The 19169-nt window shown below is 35.3% G+C and overlaps 1 protein-coding gene across 5 annotated transcripts in view; it reads left to right on the forward strand.

The window, feature by feature from the left end:
* LOC139139599 (uncharacterized) overlaps positions 1-14638 on the forward strand; it is a 39400-nt gene extending 24762 nt beyond the window's left edge. The window contains exons 7-14 of one of the 5 annotated variants that reach the window (XR_011553834.1): positions 5627-5710; positions 6051-6113; positions 7076-7144; positions 7705-7780; positions 8665-8733; positions 9338-10038; positions 12900-13081; positions 13340-14638. Coding sequence is in view for 1 of the 5 variants with exons in the window: in XM_070708492.1 (XP_070564593.1) it covers positions 5627-5710; positions 6051-6113; positions 7076-7144; positions 7705-7780; positions 8665-8733; positions 9338-9478 (502 nt within the window). In the remaining 4 variants the exon portion in view is untranslated. Of the gene's footprint in view, positions 1-5626; positions 5711-6050; positions 6114-7075; positions 7145-7704; positions 7781-8664; positions 8734-9337; positions 10105-12899 lie in introns of those variants that run through there. The other 4 variants (XR_011553833.1, XR_011553837.1, XR_011553840.1 and 1 more) reach the window with 4 other exon arrangements.
* Positions 14639-19169: the final 4531 nt, after the last annotated feature.

The raw sequence follows: 19169 nt of genomic DNA on the forward strand, positions 1-19169 counted from the left end.
ATGTTGCGACTGCTTCAAAGCATTGACTGAAATTTTGTGAGGTCGACAAATTAGGTAACAAAAAAACCTCAAACGCACGTTGGTGTCACATCAAAATCAAAGTGGCCGCGATTACAGATGGAACAATCTGTGACACTGCCACCGGCCGCTCGACGGACGACACGTAAGTTGACATCGTGTGCCAGCCCTTGGAAATATATTGAACTCCTTGACAGGCACATGAGATAGTCTTATAGCGTTTGATGCATTGAAAGTTTGTAAAAATAATAAAAAATTACATCACCGATCATAAGAAACGTGGTGTTGAAGATAATAGTATGACGACCATATTTCTGTAAGTATTATCTAACTTTAGAAAACCAACATCTGAAGATTTACTTCAACCAACACTTTTGGTTTGTTCTACTCTTTATTATAAGATTAGTCGAATTTCTGGAAAGTAAGTGTAAATTTTCGATGTCTGTGTATCGTCTACACCGAAGTCATATCCGAAAGAGTATAATCAGTTCGCGACAGCGTAAACCTCTCTCTCCCTCTCTCTCTACGGCATTTCAATGTTTTATATTGTCGACATTTATATATCAGTCTGAAGTTTCAGGTCACTGCTCAATGCAAGTAGTTGATGTCAATTTTTCCGTATCGGGCATGGTCTCTATCGTCACTCTAATCGTTAGTGTTTTCTGTTATATTCCATATCAAACTCAAAACACAACGTGAACAACGCTGATAATATATTGCATCTTTCGTATCGAAAACCGGTAAAGTTCGTAACTGGTGACATGTCACATGCCTGGAGAAAGTTCATCACCATCGATCGAATGTCCGTGGAGCTTTTGCTTCCAAATAGACATATTGAAATGCACAGGGAACTTCGCGGTATGGCAATTATATGAATTTTACCGTGAAGAAAGTCTGTGACTTTAAACTGGCCGTACAACCAACAATAAACATGGCGGAGCAATGATACCGATTTCAGAGACTTCGATTTTTTTTTTCATTGCGACCTCGACCGCTGGTGAGAGCGAGTCGTCTATTTGTTTCCCACTGGCTATTTGGCTTGGAATTTTCAATTGCCATCATGTGCTAAGTAAAGCTAAAAACAAGACGGGCGTTCTCTGTAAATCAATAAGCCTTTTGAATATGAAAAAATCGGACATCTGAACCTCAACACGCAGCTTGAAAGTTGTTCTCCGAATCAGGACAGGGACATCGGCCCGGGACATCGGTGAGGCCGGATTTCACGTAGTAGCTATGGAAACCGACGGCTCGTTCGTTGTAAGAAACCATGCGATGTACGCTCCCTTGGGCCGTGGAATTTCGCCGTATCGCCTCTACAGACTACACCGTCCATTACCTAACCATGCTATTAAACAATCACACGGTAGTTCAGTAACATATATCTTCATTAATCTACCGATCATCGACCGTCGAACACTTCGAAAACAATGGTCGCGGTCACGGATTCAAGGACGTTCACAAGAAGAAACTATCAATAAGTGGCGCGCAGAATTATTTTTACTGGTTTTGAGAACTTCTAAAATAACTTGTAATCTGTATATCTTCACACATCGAACCGATATTGTATACCTATCACCGTCGAAGTTTATGTCTTTCTCTGTGGAGTTCTTTTTATCCAAAACACATATTCAGAAGAGTCCCACAGAGCAGTCAAATGAAAGGATAATTGCTTCAAACGAATGAAATTGCACGAAAGAATGAAAATCAACAGCACACCCTGGACGTGATTTAAAACAATAGCGCTGTGAATAGAACTATTCTATTTGAGTAAAAAGTGCCGTTTTTCTCGCAATTTTAGCAACTGTAACGACCCTTTATTCTTTAATGCCTTTCCATAATTGAATTAAACTAGGTTTAGGGCTTATACACACAGTGTACACTGATGTACAGAACTTTAAAAAGTATTCTGCTGGTAACGAGCAAGGGTTTACACTCTAATGGGTGCAGTAAAACAATGGTCACGTCCATAGGTTCAAGGACGTTCATGGGGAGACACGATGGCAAATAGTGCAGTGTCGTAAAATTGCTTAGACTAGTTTTAAGAACGGTACAATATCTGGTCATCGGTGTACCGCTACCTTTGAATCGAAACGACAAGTGTAGACCTATAGCTTCGAAATTTTATGGGAGAGACACCACGACTGAGACCGACAGTAGCACAACAAACTATTCCCAATTGTGCGTCCGTGTTTAATACAGACATCTCTGTAGGTGATTCTGGTTTCTCAATCGAATCAAAAGTCCGACATTGACAAAATTGACATAAAATAAGTCCGAAAAGTTATGTTTTATTCAACTAACTGATTCATCTCCTTTGATATCCCCTAAGCTACATGTAAACAGTCCGGAAAGACTGACATCGATGTCTCCCGGGCCCCCATTTCTTCACCGTTTTGCAAAACATCTCATCAGCCGGACGCATGGGCAATGTCTTTGTACGTTGGTCAAAACTAATGACAGTATAGGTCAGGATGTAACATCGGTCAAAGTAATATTGAATATGGAAGACGAAAATGCTTTCATCAATTGACAAAAATGAGAGGGAACGAGTCAGTAAATATCGAACCATAAAGGGGAGATTGAGACTGCCATCCCCCATGATTAATCAACTGGGAACAAAATATATATTTCGATCAACAGACTTACACAACCAGAGAGAGCATTTTATTCAGCTTTAAAATAAGTCACCGCCTTTCCTATAATAACACCCCGTTTGCGTTCGATCTACTCTGCTCTGTCCCCAATCATGTATGGCCGTCCGGGTTTCGCCTGCCGTACTGACTGATACATGGTTATTTCTTCACATATTTTTTCATCGTTTGGCATAAAATACAGCATCTCTTTTGGTGCACAAGGCAAATCAACGTTTAGAAGGAAAGTCACAGGAGGTTAGAATATTATATACCGTAGGTGAAATTAGAATAGAATATTGAAGATGAAAAGACTTTTATCGGTCGACAAAAATTGCCATAAACGAGAATTGAGATTGTCTATGATTTATTAATTGGGAACAAAAATATTCGATTGAGTCATTAAGTTTGTGTTTGATTCGTTTAAAAAATGTGTTCCTACAGTCTTATGCGATTGTTTGTGTTCATAAAAATGTTTGTTTCGCCTCGGATATTTGTAGGGAAGTTTGGATTAGTGTGGACGGTAATGTTTTGTTTGTGTGGGGAAAGCTTATGGCGAGGCGAAACAAACATTTTTATTAACACAAACAATCGGATAAGAATGTAGGAACACATTTTAGAAACGAATAATACACAAATTCGACACAAAAACATTTTGAATAGTTAGGTGGGGAGCCTCTTTCACATTCTTTACAGCCAGTACGACGTCGTCCATTTCAGCCATCTTGTTACAAACAATGCTTGGCCATACACACCTTTTGAACTCGAGAGGGCGCATTAAGACGTCTTAAACATCAAAACAATGGCTTAATTTTGTGTATGTGGACGCAAGCGGACTCAATCTATTAATCCCCTGTGTTTACAAATCACAAATAGTGTTGCAGAAGCGTTTCAATTTTTCCCTGTCTGAACATAGTATATCTTTCCGATGTTGACCAACCCTTGACAAGCCCACGGATTAGCATAATTAGTTGTGTTGACTAATTAATTACAAGATGTGTATATGAGAGATAAACATCCTTGTAATGGGGTGTAAAATAAATAAAGAGTCAAGAGGCTATAGGTTAGGCTATATAGTCATTTATTTTATTTACTACGATCAGTCAGAGCATGAAGAAAAGGAGAGGGACTGACAGTGACAGAGAAAACTGAGAAAAACTCAATAATAAGCTTTATTAATAGTGATTGGGCCGCCTGTGGATGGTCGTCGCAGTCAATGATTTTGTCACCAACACATGAAGGCGTTGGCAAGTTTGGTGAGCGTGACCCTCGCTCCATGACCCATGATTGCATCCGGAAAAAGTATCACTCTTTTAGTGTTCGTGATCGCGAAAAGCTCATTTTTGAAGGTAAGTGACAAAGTAATTTATTGTATTGTAAGCTTATGGGGTTAATGATCTAGCCAAGGGGGTATGCTGCTCACCAGTATGGGCGCATCATAATGGGTCCCACATGAGCGTCCGAATGTAAAACGGCAGCCCATCCCACAACTGCCAATACATCCAGGGCTATTTTGGCTAGATCATTAACCCCATAAGCCTACAATACAATGAATAACTTTGTCACTTACCTTCGAAATCAATGAGCTTTTCGCGATCACGAATACTGAAAGAGTGATACTTTTTCCGCAATCTTTTTTGCAATCATGGGTCATGGAGCGAGGGTCACGCTCACAAAAACTTGCCAGCGCCCTCATGTGTTGGTGACAAAATCACTGACTGCGACGCCCATCTGGGAGAGAAACAATTGAATGCGACGCAGACTTTGAATGCGGAGACATATGTGAGAGAAAAACATTTGATTGCGACGCAGACTTTGAATGCGGAGACATATGTGAGAGAAAAACATTTGATTGCGACGCAGACTTTGAATGCGGAGACATATGTGAGAGAAAAACATTTGATTGCGACGCAGACTTTGAATGCGGAGACATATGTGAGAGAAAAACATTTGATTGCGACGCAGACTTTGAATGCGGAGACATAAGCTTATGTGAGAGAAAAACATTTGATTGCGACGCAGACTTTGAATGCGGAGACATATGTGAGAGAAAAACAATTGAATGCGACGCAGACTTTGAATGCGGAGAACAGGTAGTTTTGGGCCACCGTAGGCATTGCTCTAGTTACAATAACCTGTCTACAGTAAATATCAATAGTGTAAAGTTGTCATTGTCTCTGCACAAAAAAAATCACAAGTGAATTGTTAACAGTATGATAGGTCAACTTTCTTGACTTTTTTTTCTTATTACCCATCACTGTAAACAAAAACATTTACTTTATGATGGTTTGACATACTTATTAAAGGAAATCTATTTGCAATTGAATTTTTTGGTATGTACCTTAAAAATATGAAAATTACAACATTGAGGGGCGGGAAATATTAACTGTAGTTTAATTGTAATATTGTATTGTACAACTTTGTTTATTGCAATTAGCTATCATCATAACAACGCAAGCAGAGAAATAAATTCAACGAGTGTGATTATTCCAACAACATTCTACCAGGCGTTAAAGGGAAAGACAAGATCACCTCGGTAAGTAAACTGCCTATAACCAGTAGATGTATGTTTATACCGGTATGTCTACCAATTGAAATTAATTTTACATCAAAGTCTAAAAGTGAATGAGACTGTATCCATAAAACCATGATAAGTTGACTCGGTCTGAGAGTTATGCAATGCTCAGTATTGCAACAGAAAACAAGTCTTGTTTCTTAGAAAATAATACGAATAATTACAATGTGGGATTGTTCTCATCACATGATTACCATTTAGACACTGTGAATAATTGTACATAACAAGTGAAATGTTTTGAACAATGGCCTGTCAACCAACATATATCTTTATCTCTGTATTTATGAAAGGGAAGCTATAAAGACAACCAAAAGACATATACAAAAATTTTTGAAATTGTAGAATTCTACCTTGGAGGAATTTGACCATTTCACTTTATTTGGAACAAATTTTAATTTTTCAGAGATATATGGAAATCGGCAAGAAGACAGGTTCCAACTGATGTACTGTTTACAAGAAAATATATTCTTGTACCATGCAACACTGGGTAAGTAATAAGTTCAAGAACAGGTGTAACAAATAATTTGAAATTGTAATTTTTGGTCAAACGAAGAAAGAACTAATATTTTCTAAACACACAACATTATTGTAGCTAGTATTTTTTGAAAAAGTTATAGGATCACCAATAACAATAATAAGCAATCATCTGTCTATAAATATGTTTAAATAATTGTGATTCAATAATTGTTTATCTATCTACCTCAATCTGCACATTGAAACACTGCTACATCAGGTATGAAACTGCTTCAAATATGGAACACATTTTTGACAATTGAAAATATTCCAAAAAATATACTGTATATTAACAGTACGTCTGTTTCTTTCAGAGGTCACTGGATATTAATTATTTTTGACTTATGTAGAATTCATCAACTGAACAGCTCAAATAGGTAAGAATCTTATTTATTCACAACACATTCACAATGCTGTATTATATGTCCCGTTGTTCATTATGTTTTGTATCATCAATAAATCCTCGGCTAAAGGGACAACGTTGGCAATTTGTCATGAATTTTGTTTGATGCAAGATACTAATATTATTTGACATATTGAAAGATACTGAATGAATGGGTGACCATGCATATATTCGACCCTGGTTTTAGACAAATTAAATGAAACCAGCACGAAAATTAATTAATGGTCATGACCATTAATTCATTCTCGTGATGGTTTCATGTATCATGTCCAAAACTGGGGTTGAATATATGCATGATCACCCATTCATTCAGTATCTTTCAATATGTCACATAACATAAGTGGCATCTCATAACAAACAAAATTCATGAAAATTTGCCGACGTTGTCCCTTTAAGTCTACTATGTCTTCCATGTGTAGAAAAATTCTTCTACTTGTAAAAGTGCTGAAAACGTACTTTTACGCATGTCATTCTTCTTGATTCTCATTTTCATTGATTTAGATTATTCTGAATGATTTAGAGAGGAGATAGTTTGTTTGTAAAATTTTCTACTATTTTTTACTTGGTATTATTTACCAATTTTTCTGATGCTGCACATTGATGCTTATTTGCAGAAATAAAAAATTATAAGAATGGTAACATTCAATCATACAAATCAAAGAGAATTGTTGTTAATTTATGGTACCGTGGAAAAATATAGGTTTAATGATAAAAAAACGTTTTGCTGTCCACATAACAGGGAAAATAAGTTTGCTGATATACTCTTTTCATCCTCTTCCACCCTCCCACCCCTCCAACTCCGAAAAATAGAACGCTTCTCCTTTAGGTGAACATCAGAACATTACTAATACATCTGTCATTCAATACATCAGGTATTTAGTCTTTTCTAGAAATGACAGAAATCACGAAAAAATTGAAAATATCATTCTCATTCAGATTGGAGGTCACTGTACTGGATTCACTTGGAGGAGACGATGGAGAAGATGCTGCCAGAGAAATACTTCAGTAAGTATACCGGTATTGTGATATGCTAAGACGGCCTTGGACTTAAACTGTTGAAGGTTAACCCCCGGTAGTAACTACATCAAACTTGTCTGTTTGAAGTGCTTGAATTTGACAGCATTATGACACAGACACATGACCTTGCCCAGCATTTGAGTGATAACACTAAAGTAGAACCATTGAAACACAGAATCATAAGAATAAACAACATACAGTTTGCGACATTTTATAATGTGAGAGACGTTTTTAAAAACAGAAGGAAGTTCCAAGTTGATACATTGCGTATTTAAGATTTCAGATGAATAATCTAATGTGATTGCAATTTTATGATCTGAAAAAATACATCTTTGTCAACCACTGTATTATACCTATTTATAATGATTTGATAAAGGACAAGTTGTCTATCATCTATGTACATGTATTGCTGATTAACCAATCTCAACTGATCATAAAGTTTCCAATTCATGAGTGACATGCACACTACATATATATGCACACATATTATGAAGACTTGTTTCTTTTCTCTATGTAATCTATCAAAAGTGCTGCTGCTTTTTTTTCAGATTTATGGAGGTAGAATGGGAAAATGCATACAATTATAGTATAGACTTGAAGGACGTAAACATTCGCTTTCCAAAGGTAAGCAACAATACTGGAGATTACCCATAATTCAAAATGATTTGTACACACACAAAGACTCCTCGGTGAAGTCTACCGCGTTTCCTATATGTAGACAAATTCACAAACTAGTTTTTTTTAAATGCAGAAATTATACTTTTATGAATACCATTCTTCTCAATTCCCACTTTTAATGATTTAGAAAAGTATGAGAGAGAAGATAGTATTTTTGCAAAATTTTCCACTAATTGTGTCTTCAGCCATACAGTATAACCTGATGGAAAGTGGGAAGACTAGTTGCACATGTTTTACGAAATAAGAAGATATTGATTTTTTCCAAATAGAAAGACAAAACAAAATTACATGCTGACTTTTCAAAGAGAATGATCCATTCAGTTTGTCATAAATGGCTTCCTAAAGGTAATGGCATTTGTAGTACCTGCAGAATGTGACTTTCAAGGTTATTTAACAGTCTCTTTGAAGTTTATACAGAAATATTTAAATATACTTTTAATCAATATATTTTATCAATTATCTAGAGTTTTTATAGTTGCTTTCCAGCAGAATTGAATAAGTTATAAAAATTCTATCCTTGTGTACAAATCAAACTGAATTGGTGGTAATTAATTGTACTATGTAAGCCACATATATTGGAATTTCATTAGCTAAACAGAATTGACAATGAAATAAAAAATAACTGTGCTAAATCGGAAATCAGTCATATTTAAGAAGTTGCACTGTATAGTATTATGGTGTTTAAAATGATTAACCTATAAATACATGTAGTAGACATGAAAAAACATTCACAAAGAAACTGGGGGACACTGTCAGTTTACACTGAATGTACTTTACAGAAATTCATTCAAACCAAAATTCCATTTAAAAAAACACTATTTCCATTCCAGGTACCTGTGCAAAAGAACAGTTTTGACTGTGGAATGTTTGTAATTGCATATGCAGAAAGTTTATTGAAGGTGAGTTTGCTCATTTGATGTAAAGCTATATTATTTATAGTCATAATGATACCATAACAGAACCACATGACCTGGCTGTGAAGGACAATGAAATTGCTTTAACTAGTGAGGGGGCATATCATGCGGTAGTACTTTTCACGAACAGAGCACGTGAATAGTACAACTGGATATGTCGTACACACGGTTTAAATCCAATATATTATGATTTTTATCATTTTGTAAGTGAATATTACATTTAAATTGGTATGTTACGTGTGTGTGTACTGGGGAAAATACAGTCAGAGAATACCTGTATGTAAGCAAAGACACAAGGATGATTTTTTGCTATTTTGCATATCAACATATAAAAATGTGTTTTCTACTTTTTAACATGTAAAATGGAATACAATAATTGAATTTGGTTAATGAAGAAAAATATTTTTCTGAAATCTATATTTAGCTTTCACAAGATTAATTCTTTACTCATGCCTATGCACTTCAATTCAATGATAACTGAGGTGTTACTTGGGCTACTATGTAGTATAAGATACAAAGATACCAGAGAATGCCATAAAAATACATATCAAACATATTAAATTCTATTACGTTTCTAAACTCTATTTAGGGTAAAATTCAGGATGAGAAGAACCATGAGTGCTTGTCCAATTTATCCTTGGAAAATATTGTGAACGGCGATGATGTACAGACAACAGCAAGACATAACCTACAGGAGACTATCAAGAACATAACGGAAGGGCAACCTTGAACTGATCATCTTAATACAATTTGGTAATTTTTTTTTCTTTTTGGGTAGTGAACAAACTATACACGCAAATAATGGTATGGTTTGTACAGGGACATGAGCCACCCTGCCCACAATCACCAGCTCCAGGTCCATTCCAACCCAGAATGGTAGCACCTGAATGGGTCCCACGCCTAGGGTTACAGGTAGGGTAGTGAGTAGACCACAGGCCTGGTCTACACTAGGGATGTGAGCCACCCTGCCCACAATCACTAGCTCCAGGTCCATTCCAACCCAGAATGGTAGCACCTGAATGGGTCCCGGCCTAGGGTTACAGGTAGGGTAATGAGTAGACTTACAAATGTAGGTCTATACAGGGACATGAGCCACCCTGCCCTGAGTGTATCATGAGCTCCAGGGCCATTCTGACCCGGAATGGTAGCACCTGTATGGGTCCCCACTAGGGTTACAGCGAAGGTGAAATTAGACAAGAAGAGGAGGACTGTAACGAAAACAATCGGAGGAGAGGAATGGCATCTGAAACGGTTTTAATGAATCATGGTGTTGGTCGCTGGCTACTTCAAGTATGCATGGATGTGTGGGTGTGCGTGTGTGTGTGTGGTTGTGTTTATTTGGTTGTGTATGAGTGTATGTATGTCTGAGTAGATGTATGGTCACATGTTGTAATGTGGCACTTTATGTTTATACTTTTATATGTAATGTTATGTTAAAATGTTAACAATGGTAATTCAAAAGGGGGTTATGGATCATTCTACAGTTGAATGTAATGTTATGTTCATTTGTTAACAGTGGTAATTGAAAAGGAGGTCAGGGACTGGTCAGTGTCTTCGGCCAGGGGGGTGGGTGAATTTTTAGGGGGTCACCCTGATGATAGTGGGGTCATAATATTTATGAAATACCAAATTTGGGGAGGGGGGGTCAGTGTGTTTTTGAATTTCGACACGGGCACATACTAGCCTAAAATGCATCATGCCGGCCACAAATTTCATCATTCAGTTGCATTTTTCGTCGCGCCCATAGGGTGCATAACTTTAATAATAATAAGAGATATTTTTCAGAGCCCCCTACAAGCATGAAACTATGATATATCAAACAGTATATATATATATATATATATATATATATATATATATATATATATCAGAGATATCTGAATGTTTGAAATTTTTCGGCAAACCATTCAGGTGTTCAGGTGCGTTACTTTAAAATATCAGACTTATTTTTCAACGTGACATTCAGCCTAACTACTTTCATAATTCAGAGATATACCGGTATATCAGAGATATCTGGATGTTTAATATTTTTCGGCGCGCCCATCGGGAACAGTACTTAATTGCTATATTAGAGCTTTATGTCAGAAATATCTTGATGTCTGTGAATTGAAAGTCTATTTTGAAAAGTGTACTTATCATTATGAAATCTGCAGTTCATATGAAAAGCATGACAACTTTTCAAGTTCCTGCTACTTTTCTGTTTTCTCTTTGAGAATTCAGTGTTAGAAAGCAACATACACTAATATTTCACAATCACAATTTTCTTACAACAATTCTGGAAATCTGGTTAACAGTGTGAAATACATTCACAGCTCATTCAAAATGCTATATTCAAACTTAAGAATTGACACTATTAAGTTCCTATATTACAACTGACTTGACAACAATTTCATCAACCTGTTGTTTTACCTTTGTTGCGTATGGGGGGGGGGGTCTCCCTCTTTTAAAAGGATGGAATAGGGGGTCACCCTGTTTTCATAAGTTGGAATATGGGGTCAGCCACTTTTTGATATCCGCAAAAAAAATTCACTCCCCCAAGCCGAAAAAACTGACCAGTCCCTTATGGATGATTCTACCGTTGTATGTAATGTTATGTTAAATTGTTAACAATGGTAATTCCAAAAGGGGGTTATAGATCATTCTACCGTTATATGTAATGTTTATGTTAAATTGTTAACAATGGTAATTCAAAAGGGGGCTATAGATCATTCTACCGTTATATGTAATGTTATGTTCAATTGTTAACAATGGTAATTCAAAAAGGGGGCTATAGATCATTTTACTGTTATATGTAATGTTTATGTTAAATTGTTAACAATGGTAATTCAAAAAGGGGGCTATAGATCATTCTACCATTATATGTAATGTTATGTTCAATTGTTAACAATGGTAATTCAAAAAGGGGGCTATAGATCATTCTACCGTTATATGTAATGTTTATGTTAAATTGTTAACAATGGTAATTCAAAAGGGGGCTATAGATCATTCTACCATTATATGTAATGTTATGTTCAATTGTTAACAATGGTAATTCAAAAGGGGGCTATAGATCATTCTACCGTTATATGTAATGTTTATGTTTAATTGTTAACAATGGTAATTCAAAAGAGGGTTATGGATCGTTTTACCGTTATATGTAATGTTATGTTCAATTGTTAACAATTCACAGGGGAGGTCTGCATGGTTTTGGAAACTATTGAAACATTATTCTGTGCTATTAGTTTTCATGAATTAAAGTTCCAGTAACTTATGATGAAGATTTTTTTTCAATTTGATTTGCTTGTACCAGTATTAACCCTTTGAGCGCTGTAATTTTCTCCTGCCAAAGATTAAGTGCAAATTTTACCAAATGTTGTGAATTTTTCTGTAATGTTTTGATAAATTTGGACCAAATGGACATCACATTTCATTGACTACAGTCTTTTCTCAAAATTTTGGCGAAAATCTGAGAAAAAATGTAAGGGATTTACTTTATTTAGGGGACAAAAATAGACTTTGACGCTCAAAGGATTAAAAGGAGAATACAATTTCTTGTTCAACTCCTCAAAACATGTGGAGATATACTTTCAGTTTCTCACCTGTGTACATGGGAAGACTGTATTGTTCATGTTGATTAGAACTCTAATGTTAACAATATTAAATTAAATTCCAAAAAATCTACTTAATTTTCTTTTGTTCATATGAATTTAAAAATTACATTTTTGGGATGTAATGTCTGGACAACTAAGTTATGGTACAATTGCATTCAGAAAATAGTAAAAATAATTGAAATTTGAAATTAAAAGGAAATTCTGAATATGCGACTTGTACAATTTAGGCATATATAGATGTTTAATGGTTGTTACATGATGCTTTAGGAGAGGAACAAGAACTTGAAATCGATATACCAATCCAAATGGTGGAAAATGATAATTAAGATATTCAAAAATTCATCAAAAAGTACACTTCCCTGACCATCCGTTAGATATACAGAATGTTTTTACCTTATATTTTGTACACACAGTCAGATAAATTGAGTAGAGTGTTGCATGTCATATAACTTACCAGATACAATATATCCAAGTAAGTAATTCCCATATGTTATGAAATATTAGTATTGATGAATGTGTCAAACCATACTAACACACAATTTTTAATTCCTCAAATTAAAGGGCAGTGGTCATCATGCTGCGCATGCTCGTGAGGGGGTCCCCCTATTGTATTCAAGAACAACACACAAAGTTACTGGTTGATGACAGTGTGTGCCATATATTGCCACTTGTTAAAATGGCGTCCGATCTGTCACAAACATTCTGACTTACCAAAGTTAACAAGCAATAACATTTCAATTAATGTAAGTTAAATATATGCTGAATATTTAACAGGAACATGCTGTATTGAGATCACATTTAATCATGATTTTCTTGAATTGGGCTCGGCTACTGTTTTCGCTCCAGTGTACTTGAGAACACTTGCACCTACCGGTACATCTAATCATGGACCCTCGAGGGTCTATGATCTAATACTGCACTGTAATATGCACACACAATATATAAATGACTGGGCTCTAGTCCATGACATCCCGAGCAATGATGAGAGTTTTTATTTCCAGAGGCCCAACAGGAGTCCAGTTGACAACGCAAGCGACAGAAATATACAGCTATCATAGCAATGCCCACTCCAGCAACTGAAAAGGAGAACCTAGCTGTTCTGTGGTCTGCGTGAATGACCATAGACCCTCGCGAAAAACGTTTTTCTCGAGGGTATATGGAATGACGGTGTCAAGAGAACAGGGTATATGGCACTCCCAATTCAGCTGTGGACAATCAGACTCAACTACAAAATTTGCCCCGTGGTGTGTGGAACCGAGAATTATGAGTAAAAGTATCAAGTCAAGCGAATGACCTTTCATAAATATTTTTTGTTGGGTTATCTCATTTGAATGGCAGCAATCAGGAGGTGAAGTTTACGTAGCACCAATAGGCCTAGACCATACCATTACATCACTGTCATGACCATTGTAGTCACATTGTAGTCACATGATCAGGATCACTCAACATGTCTCTATGTGTAGCCGTGAGATTTTCCCATCAAAAGCTGCTAATTTAACCAACTCGTTTTGTCTTTTTCCCGGCATTTGACTATTTCTCGCCATTTGTTACTAGGAGAAGTTTGAATTGGCGATCAACAGTGGGTTGTGGGTCAAGTCTGTAGCGGAGCAGGGTTTTTTATATCCGTGTACGTCAACACATAGACAGTAAAGAACTACGTCTACAGTCAAGCGATAACTGTTCTCCATTATCAATGCAACAGCATCTTCCATGACATGCTTCTTGCTTACCGATCATGGTGTGTAATTTTTGTGTTAAATAGGCATTCTCCTTGATGCCGACCTAAAAACTAAAATATATATACAATGTTGATAATTTTATTGATGTTTTATTGTTGATTGTACAAAGCATTGTGTACAACCAAAATGACTGCGCTTGATCAAACCTATTTGTTCACCGTGACTACATGCAGTAAACTCAGCCACATAATGCGCCGGGTGCAGTGTCTCAATGTTCATAGCCTTACACATGTTTATAAATATAAATACACCACTTATATTCATTTCCAATCAAAATATTTACTGTTACATTATCCTGTCATACAGAGGCATTAAAAATTGAGGAAACGGTTCCATCTTACTCTGGTGGAAGTTGAGAAGACTTATTCACTAATGTTTACAAAACTATGTTTATCAAGAAAAAAAATGTAGCACTTGCACAGCGCGACGACCACCACCCTTTAACTTTGAGTTTGAAATTTTTTGTGTTCATTTGCTGGTGTTGACACATGCTTTTCTTAGAATTATATCATTGTGACAATACGATAGTAATGCATCGTTAATTATTGTTAAAAAACATTTTTCAGACAATAATTAATTCATGTTTTTTTGTTTTACAGCATATAACTAGGGCATCTTCAAGACGAATTAGGGTAAAAGGTGGACCTTAAATATAACCAATAACAAAAATATTTATTTCAATTGAACCAGATTTATTACCCCTTTATATGAAATCAGATTATTACATTTAAACAATTAACGGCATACCGGTACATGTACAACCATATCAGAAAGTATTAATCAGAAAATTATCACATGCCTATTTCTTATGCCTATGTAAATCTATCCTATCCCAGCTAAATAACCATTTGGATGAATACTTCAACTTATGTATCTTCTTTTTTCATACAGAAAGTTTTACTGTTAACAATAGTGCGCCTGAAGAATGAAAAAAAATACAACAAATTACAACTGATCAACATGATCCTTGGTCATTATGTTGACACCTCAGTTGTTCCATGTCCATCACTTGTTTCTACATTATTTTCATGAAACTGACCAAAAAATTCCTAAATTGTTCAAAATATCATTGAAATGTGAAATCCCAAGAAAAATTACAATTCATAATTATGATTTGAAATATCATATCTTTGCAAATGTGTGCATACTATTTCCAGTTTCTAGCTTTATGGAGATAGTAAACATACATTTAGACTTCACCTTTCATACCTCTAATTATTTTGATTATGTTTACTTACAATGCCTTCAGTGTTGGAAATGTTTTACCAAAATATTTGATTAGTCTTAATTGTTTATTTTCCTGTCTTACAAGTAGCAAAGCATGTATCAATGCATGGGTGAAATTTTTATTTTATTCATTCAGTCATTTATTCTTTCTGTCTTTCTCTCCTTTTTCTTCCAATTTTATTTCCAAAGCTAGGAGCAGAATATAACACCACACAATTGAAAAAATCAAATTTGACTCTCACAGATAAAATTATACAAAAAAATAGATTCTATTTAGAACAGAATTACCATGAATTATTTGCAATGAATTCTGCTCATGGTTCAGAGATAACAAGTCTTTCCTTATCATCAATCCATCAAAACCAATTTTAAAGGTAAAGAGTTGTCGTCTCTGAACCGCTAGGGGGCGCAGCTATAGGAGCTGTGAATGTCTCAATAAAACCGAGACACATTGCACTATATGATGTTTTTGATTTGGACAATAAAATCACTTTATCTGAAATATAAGATGTGAACAATAACTATTCTCACAATTCTCACAATTCACAGCCAAAATTTTTCTCTATTGTGTACAATTTTTATTTGATATTCAAAGAATGATTGAATTTTGATATTACATAACGACAGTCAATCACTAGGACAGTCATTGCTTTATTGCGAAATGTGTACTTTGCCAGAGAGAAAGTGTGCCTAAGTATTAAAGGTGCTCCATCTTATGTATGAATCTGGCAATAATGATTGCAGCAACAGTTTGACCTGAGATTAACTTCCCAAAGTGAACTGGGAATGCTGATACGTTTATATGCACATTGACAGTATGATGAACAGAACAATATAATTAATCTTCACAAATACAAAGCTTTCAATTTGCATATTTCTTGGAATGTTTTCTTTAAAGTATCAGGTTACATCTTTTAATGTTAAGGAATGCCCAGGAACATCATTTATGTTATTTATCATGAGATGAGTAGGGTATAGGGCTGGTTCAACAAAAATTAGCATTAAAAAATTCAACTCTCTCATAAAAAGAAACATTCGTGTTATGTTTGGTTCTTGCAAACTCTATTTAAAAAGGTCATTTTCCGAAATGTACATAACATTGAAAATACACATTGAAAATTCAATTAAATGTGTAATATATAAAAAAACATGGTGTCCTTGTCATTTCATCGAAAAAAATAATTATTTTACCTGGTTCTACTGGATTGTAAATAAGAAAACTACTGCCTATATTACACTACCTGGTTCTACTGGATTGTAAATAGTCTCAGTACATACTTTACCTGGTTCTACTGGATTGTAAATATAAAACTACTGCCTATATTACACTACCTGGTTCTACTGGATTGTAAATATAAAACTACTGCCTATATTACACTACCTGGTTCTACTGGATTGTAAATAGTCTCAGTACATACTTTACCTGGTTCTACTGGATTGTAAATATAAAACCACTGCCTATATTACACTACCTGGTTCTACTGGATTGTAAATAGTCTCACATACTTTACCTGGTTCTACTGGATTGTAAATAGTCTCAGTACATACTTTACCTGGTTCTACTGGATTGTAAATAGAAAACTACTGCCTATATTACACTACCTGGTTCTACTGGATTGTAAATAGTCTCAGTACATACTTTACCTGGTTCTACTGGATTGTAAATATAAAACTACTGCCTATATTACACTACCTGGTTCTACTGGATTGTAAATATAAAACTACTGCCTATATTACACTACCTGGTTCTACTGGATTGTAAATATAAAACTACTGCCTATATTACACTACCTGGTTCTACTGGATTGTAAATAGTCTCAGAACATACTCTACCTGGTTCTACTGGATTGTAAATATAAACCACCTCCTATATTACACTACCTGGTTCAACTGGATTGTAAATAGTCTCTGAGTCAGTACATACTTTACCTGGTTCTACTGGATTGTAAATAGAAAAATACTGCCTATATTACACTACCTGGGTCTACTGGATTGTAAAGAGTCTCAGTACATACTTTACCTGGTTCTATTGGATTGTAAATATAAAAACCACTGCCTATATTACACTACCTGGTTCTACTGGATTGTAAATAGTCTCACATACTTTACCTGGTTCTACTGGATTGTAAATATAAAACCACTGCCTATATTACACTACCTGGTTCTACTGGATTGTAAATAGTCTCAGTATATACTTTACCTGGTTCTACTGGATTGTAAATATAAAACTACTGCCTATATTACACGACCTAGTTCTACTGGATTGTAAATAGTCTCAGAACATACTCTACCTGGTTCTACTGGATTGTAAATATAAAACCACTGCCTATATTACACTACCTGGTTCTACTGGATTGTAAATAGTCTCTGAGTCAGTACATACTTTACCTGGTTCTACTGGATTGTAAATAGAAAAATACTGCCTATATTACACTACCTGGGTCTACTGGATTGTAAAGAGTCTCAGTACATACTTTACCTGGTTCTACTGGATTGTAAATATAAAACTACTGCCTATATTACACTACCTGGTTCTACTGGATTGTAAATAGTCTCACATACTTTACCTGGTTCTACTGGATTGTAAATAGTCTCAGTATATACTTTACCTGGTTCTACTGGATTGTAAATATAAAACTACTGCCTATATTACACTACCTGGTTCTACTGGATTGTAAATAGTCTCAGTACATACTTTACCTGGTTCTACTGGATTGTAAATATAAAACTACTGCCTATATACACTACCTGGTTCTACTGGATTGTAAATATAAAACTACTGCCTATATTACACTACCTGGTTCTACTGGATTGTAAATATAAAACTACTGCCTATATTACACTACCTGGTTCTACTGGATTGTAAATAGTCTCAGAACATACTCTACCTGGTTCTACTGGATTGTAAATATAAACCACCTCCTATATTACACTACCTGGTTCAACTGGATTGTAAATAGTCTCTGAGTCAGTACATACTTTACCTGGTTCTACTGGATTGTAAATAGAAAAATACTGCCTATATTACACTACCTGGGTCTACTGGATTGTAAAGAGTCTCAGTACATACTTTACCTGGTTCTATTGGATTGTAAATATAAAACCACTGCCTATATTACACTACCTGGTTCTACTGGATTGTAAATAGTCTCACATACTTTACCTGGTTCTACAGGATTGTAAATATAAAACCACTGCCTATATACACTACCTGGTTCTACTGGATTGTAAATAGTCTCGTATATACTTTACCTGGTTCTACTGGATTGTGAATATAAAACTACTGCCTATATTACACTACCTGGTTCTACTGGATTGTAAATAGTCTCAGAACATACTCTACCTGGTTGTACTGGATTGTAAATATAAAACCACTGCCTATATTACACTACCTGGTTCTACTGGATTGTAAATAGTCTCTGAGTCAGTACATACTTTACCTGGTTCTACTGGATTGTAAATAGAAAAATACTGCCTATATTACACTACCTGGGTCTACTGGATTGTAAAGAGTCTCAGTACATACTTTACCTGGTTCTACTGGATTGTAAATATAAAACCACTGCCTATATTACACTACCTGGTTCTACTGGATTGTAAATAGTCTCACATACTTTACCTGGTTCTACTGGATTGTAAATAGTCTCAGTATATACTTTACCTGGTTCTACTGGATTGTAAATATAAAACTACTGCCTATATTACACTACCTGGTTCTACTGGATTGTAAATGTCTCAGTACATACTTTACCTGGTTCTACTGGATTGTAAATATAAAACTACTGCCTATATTACACTACCTGGTTCTACTGGATTGTAAATATAAAACTACTGCCTATATTACACTACCTGGTTCTACTGGATT

This window comes from Ptychodera flava, chromosome 1 (genome assembly GCF_041260155.1).
Source record: "Ptychodera flava strain L36383 chromosome 1, AS_Pfla_20210202, whole genome shotgun sequence".
Classification (NCBI taxonomy): Eukaryota; Metazoa; Hemichordata; class Enteropneusta; family Ptychoderidae; genus Ptychodera; species Ptychodera flava.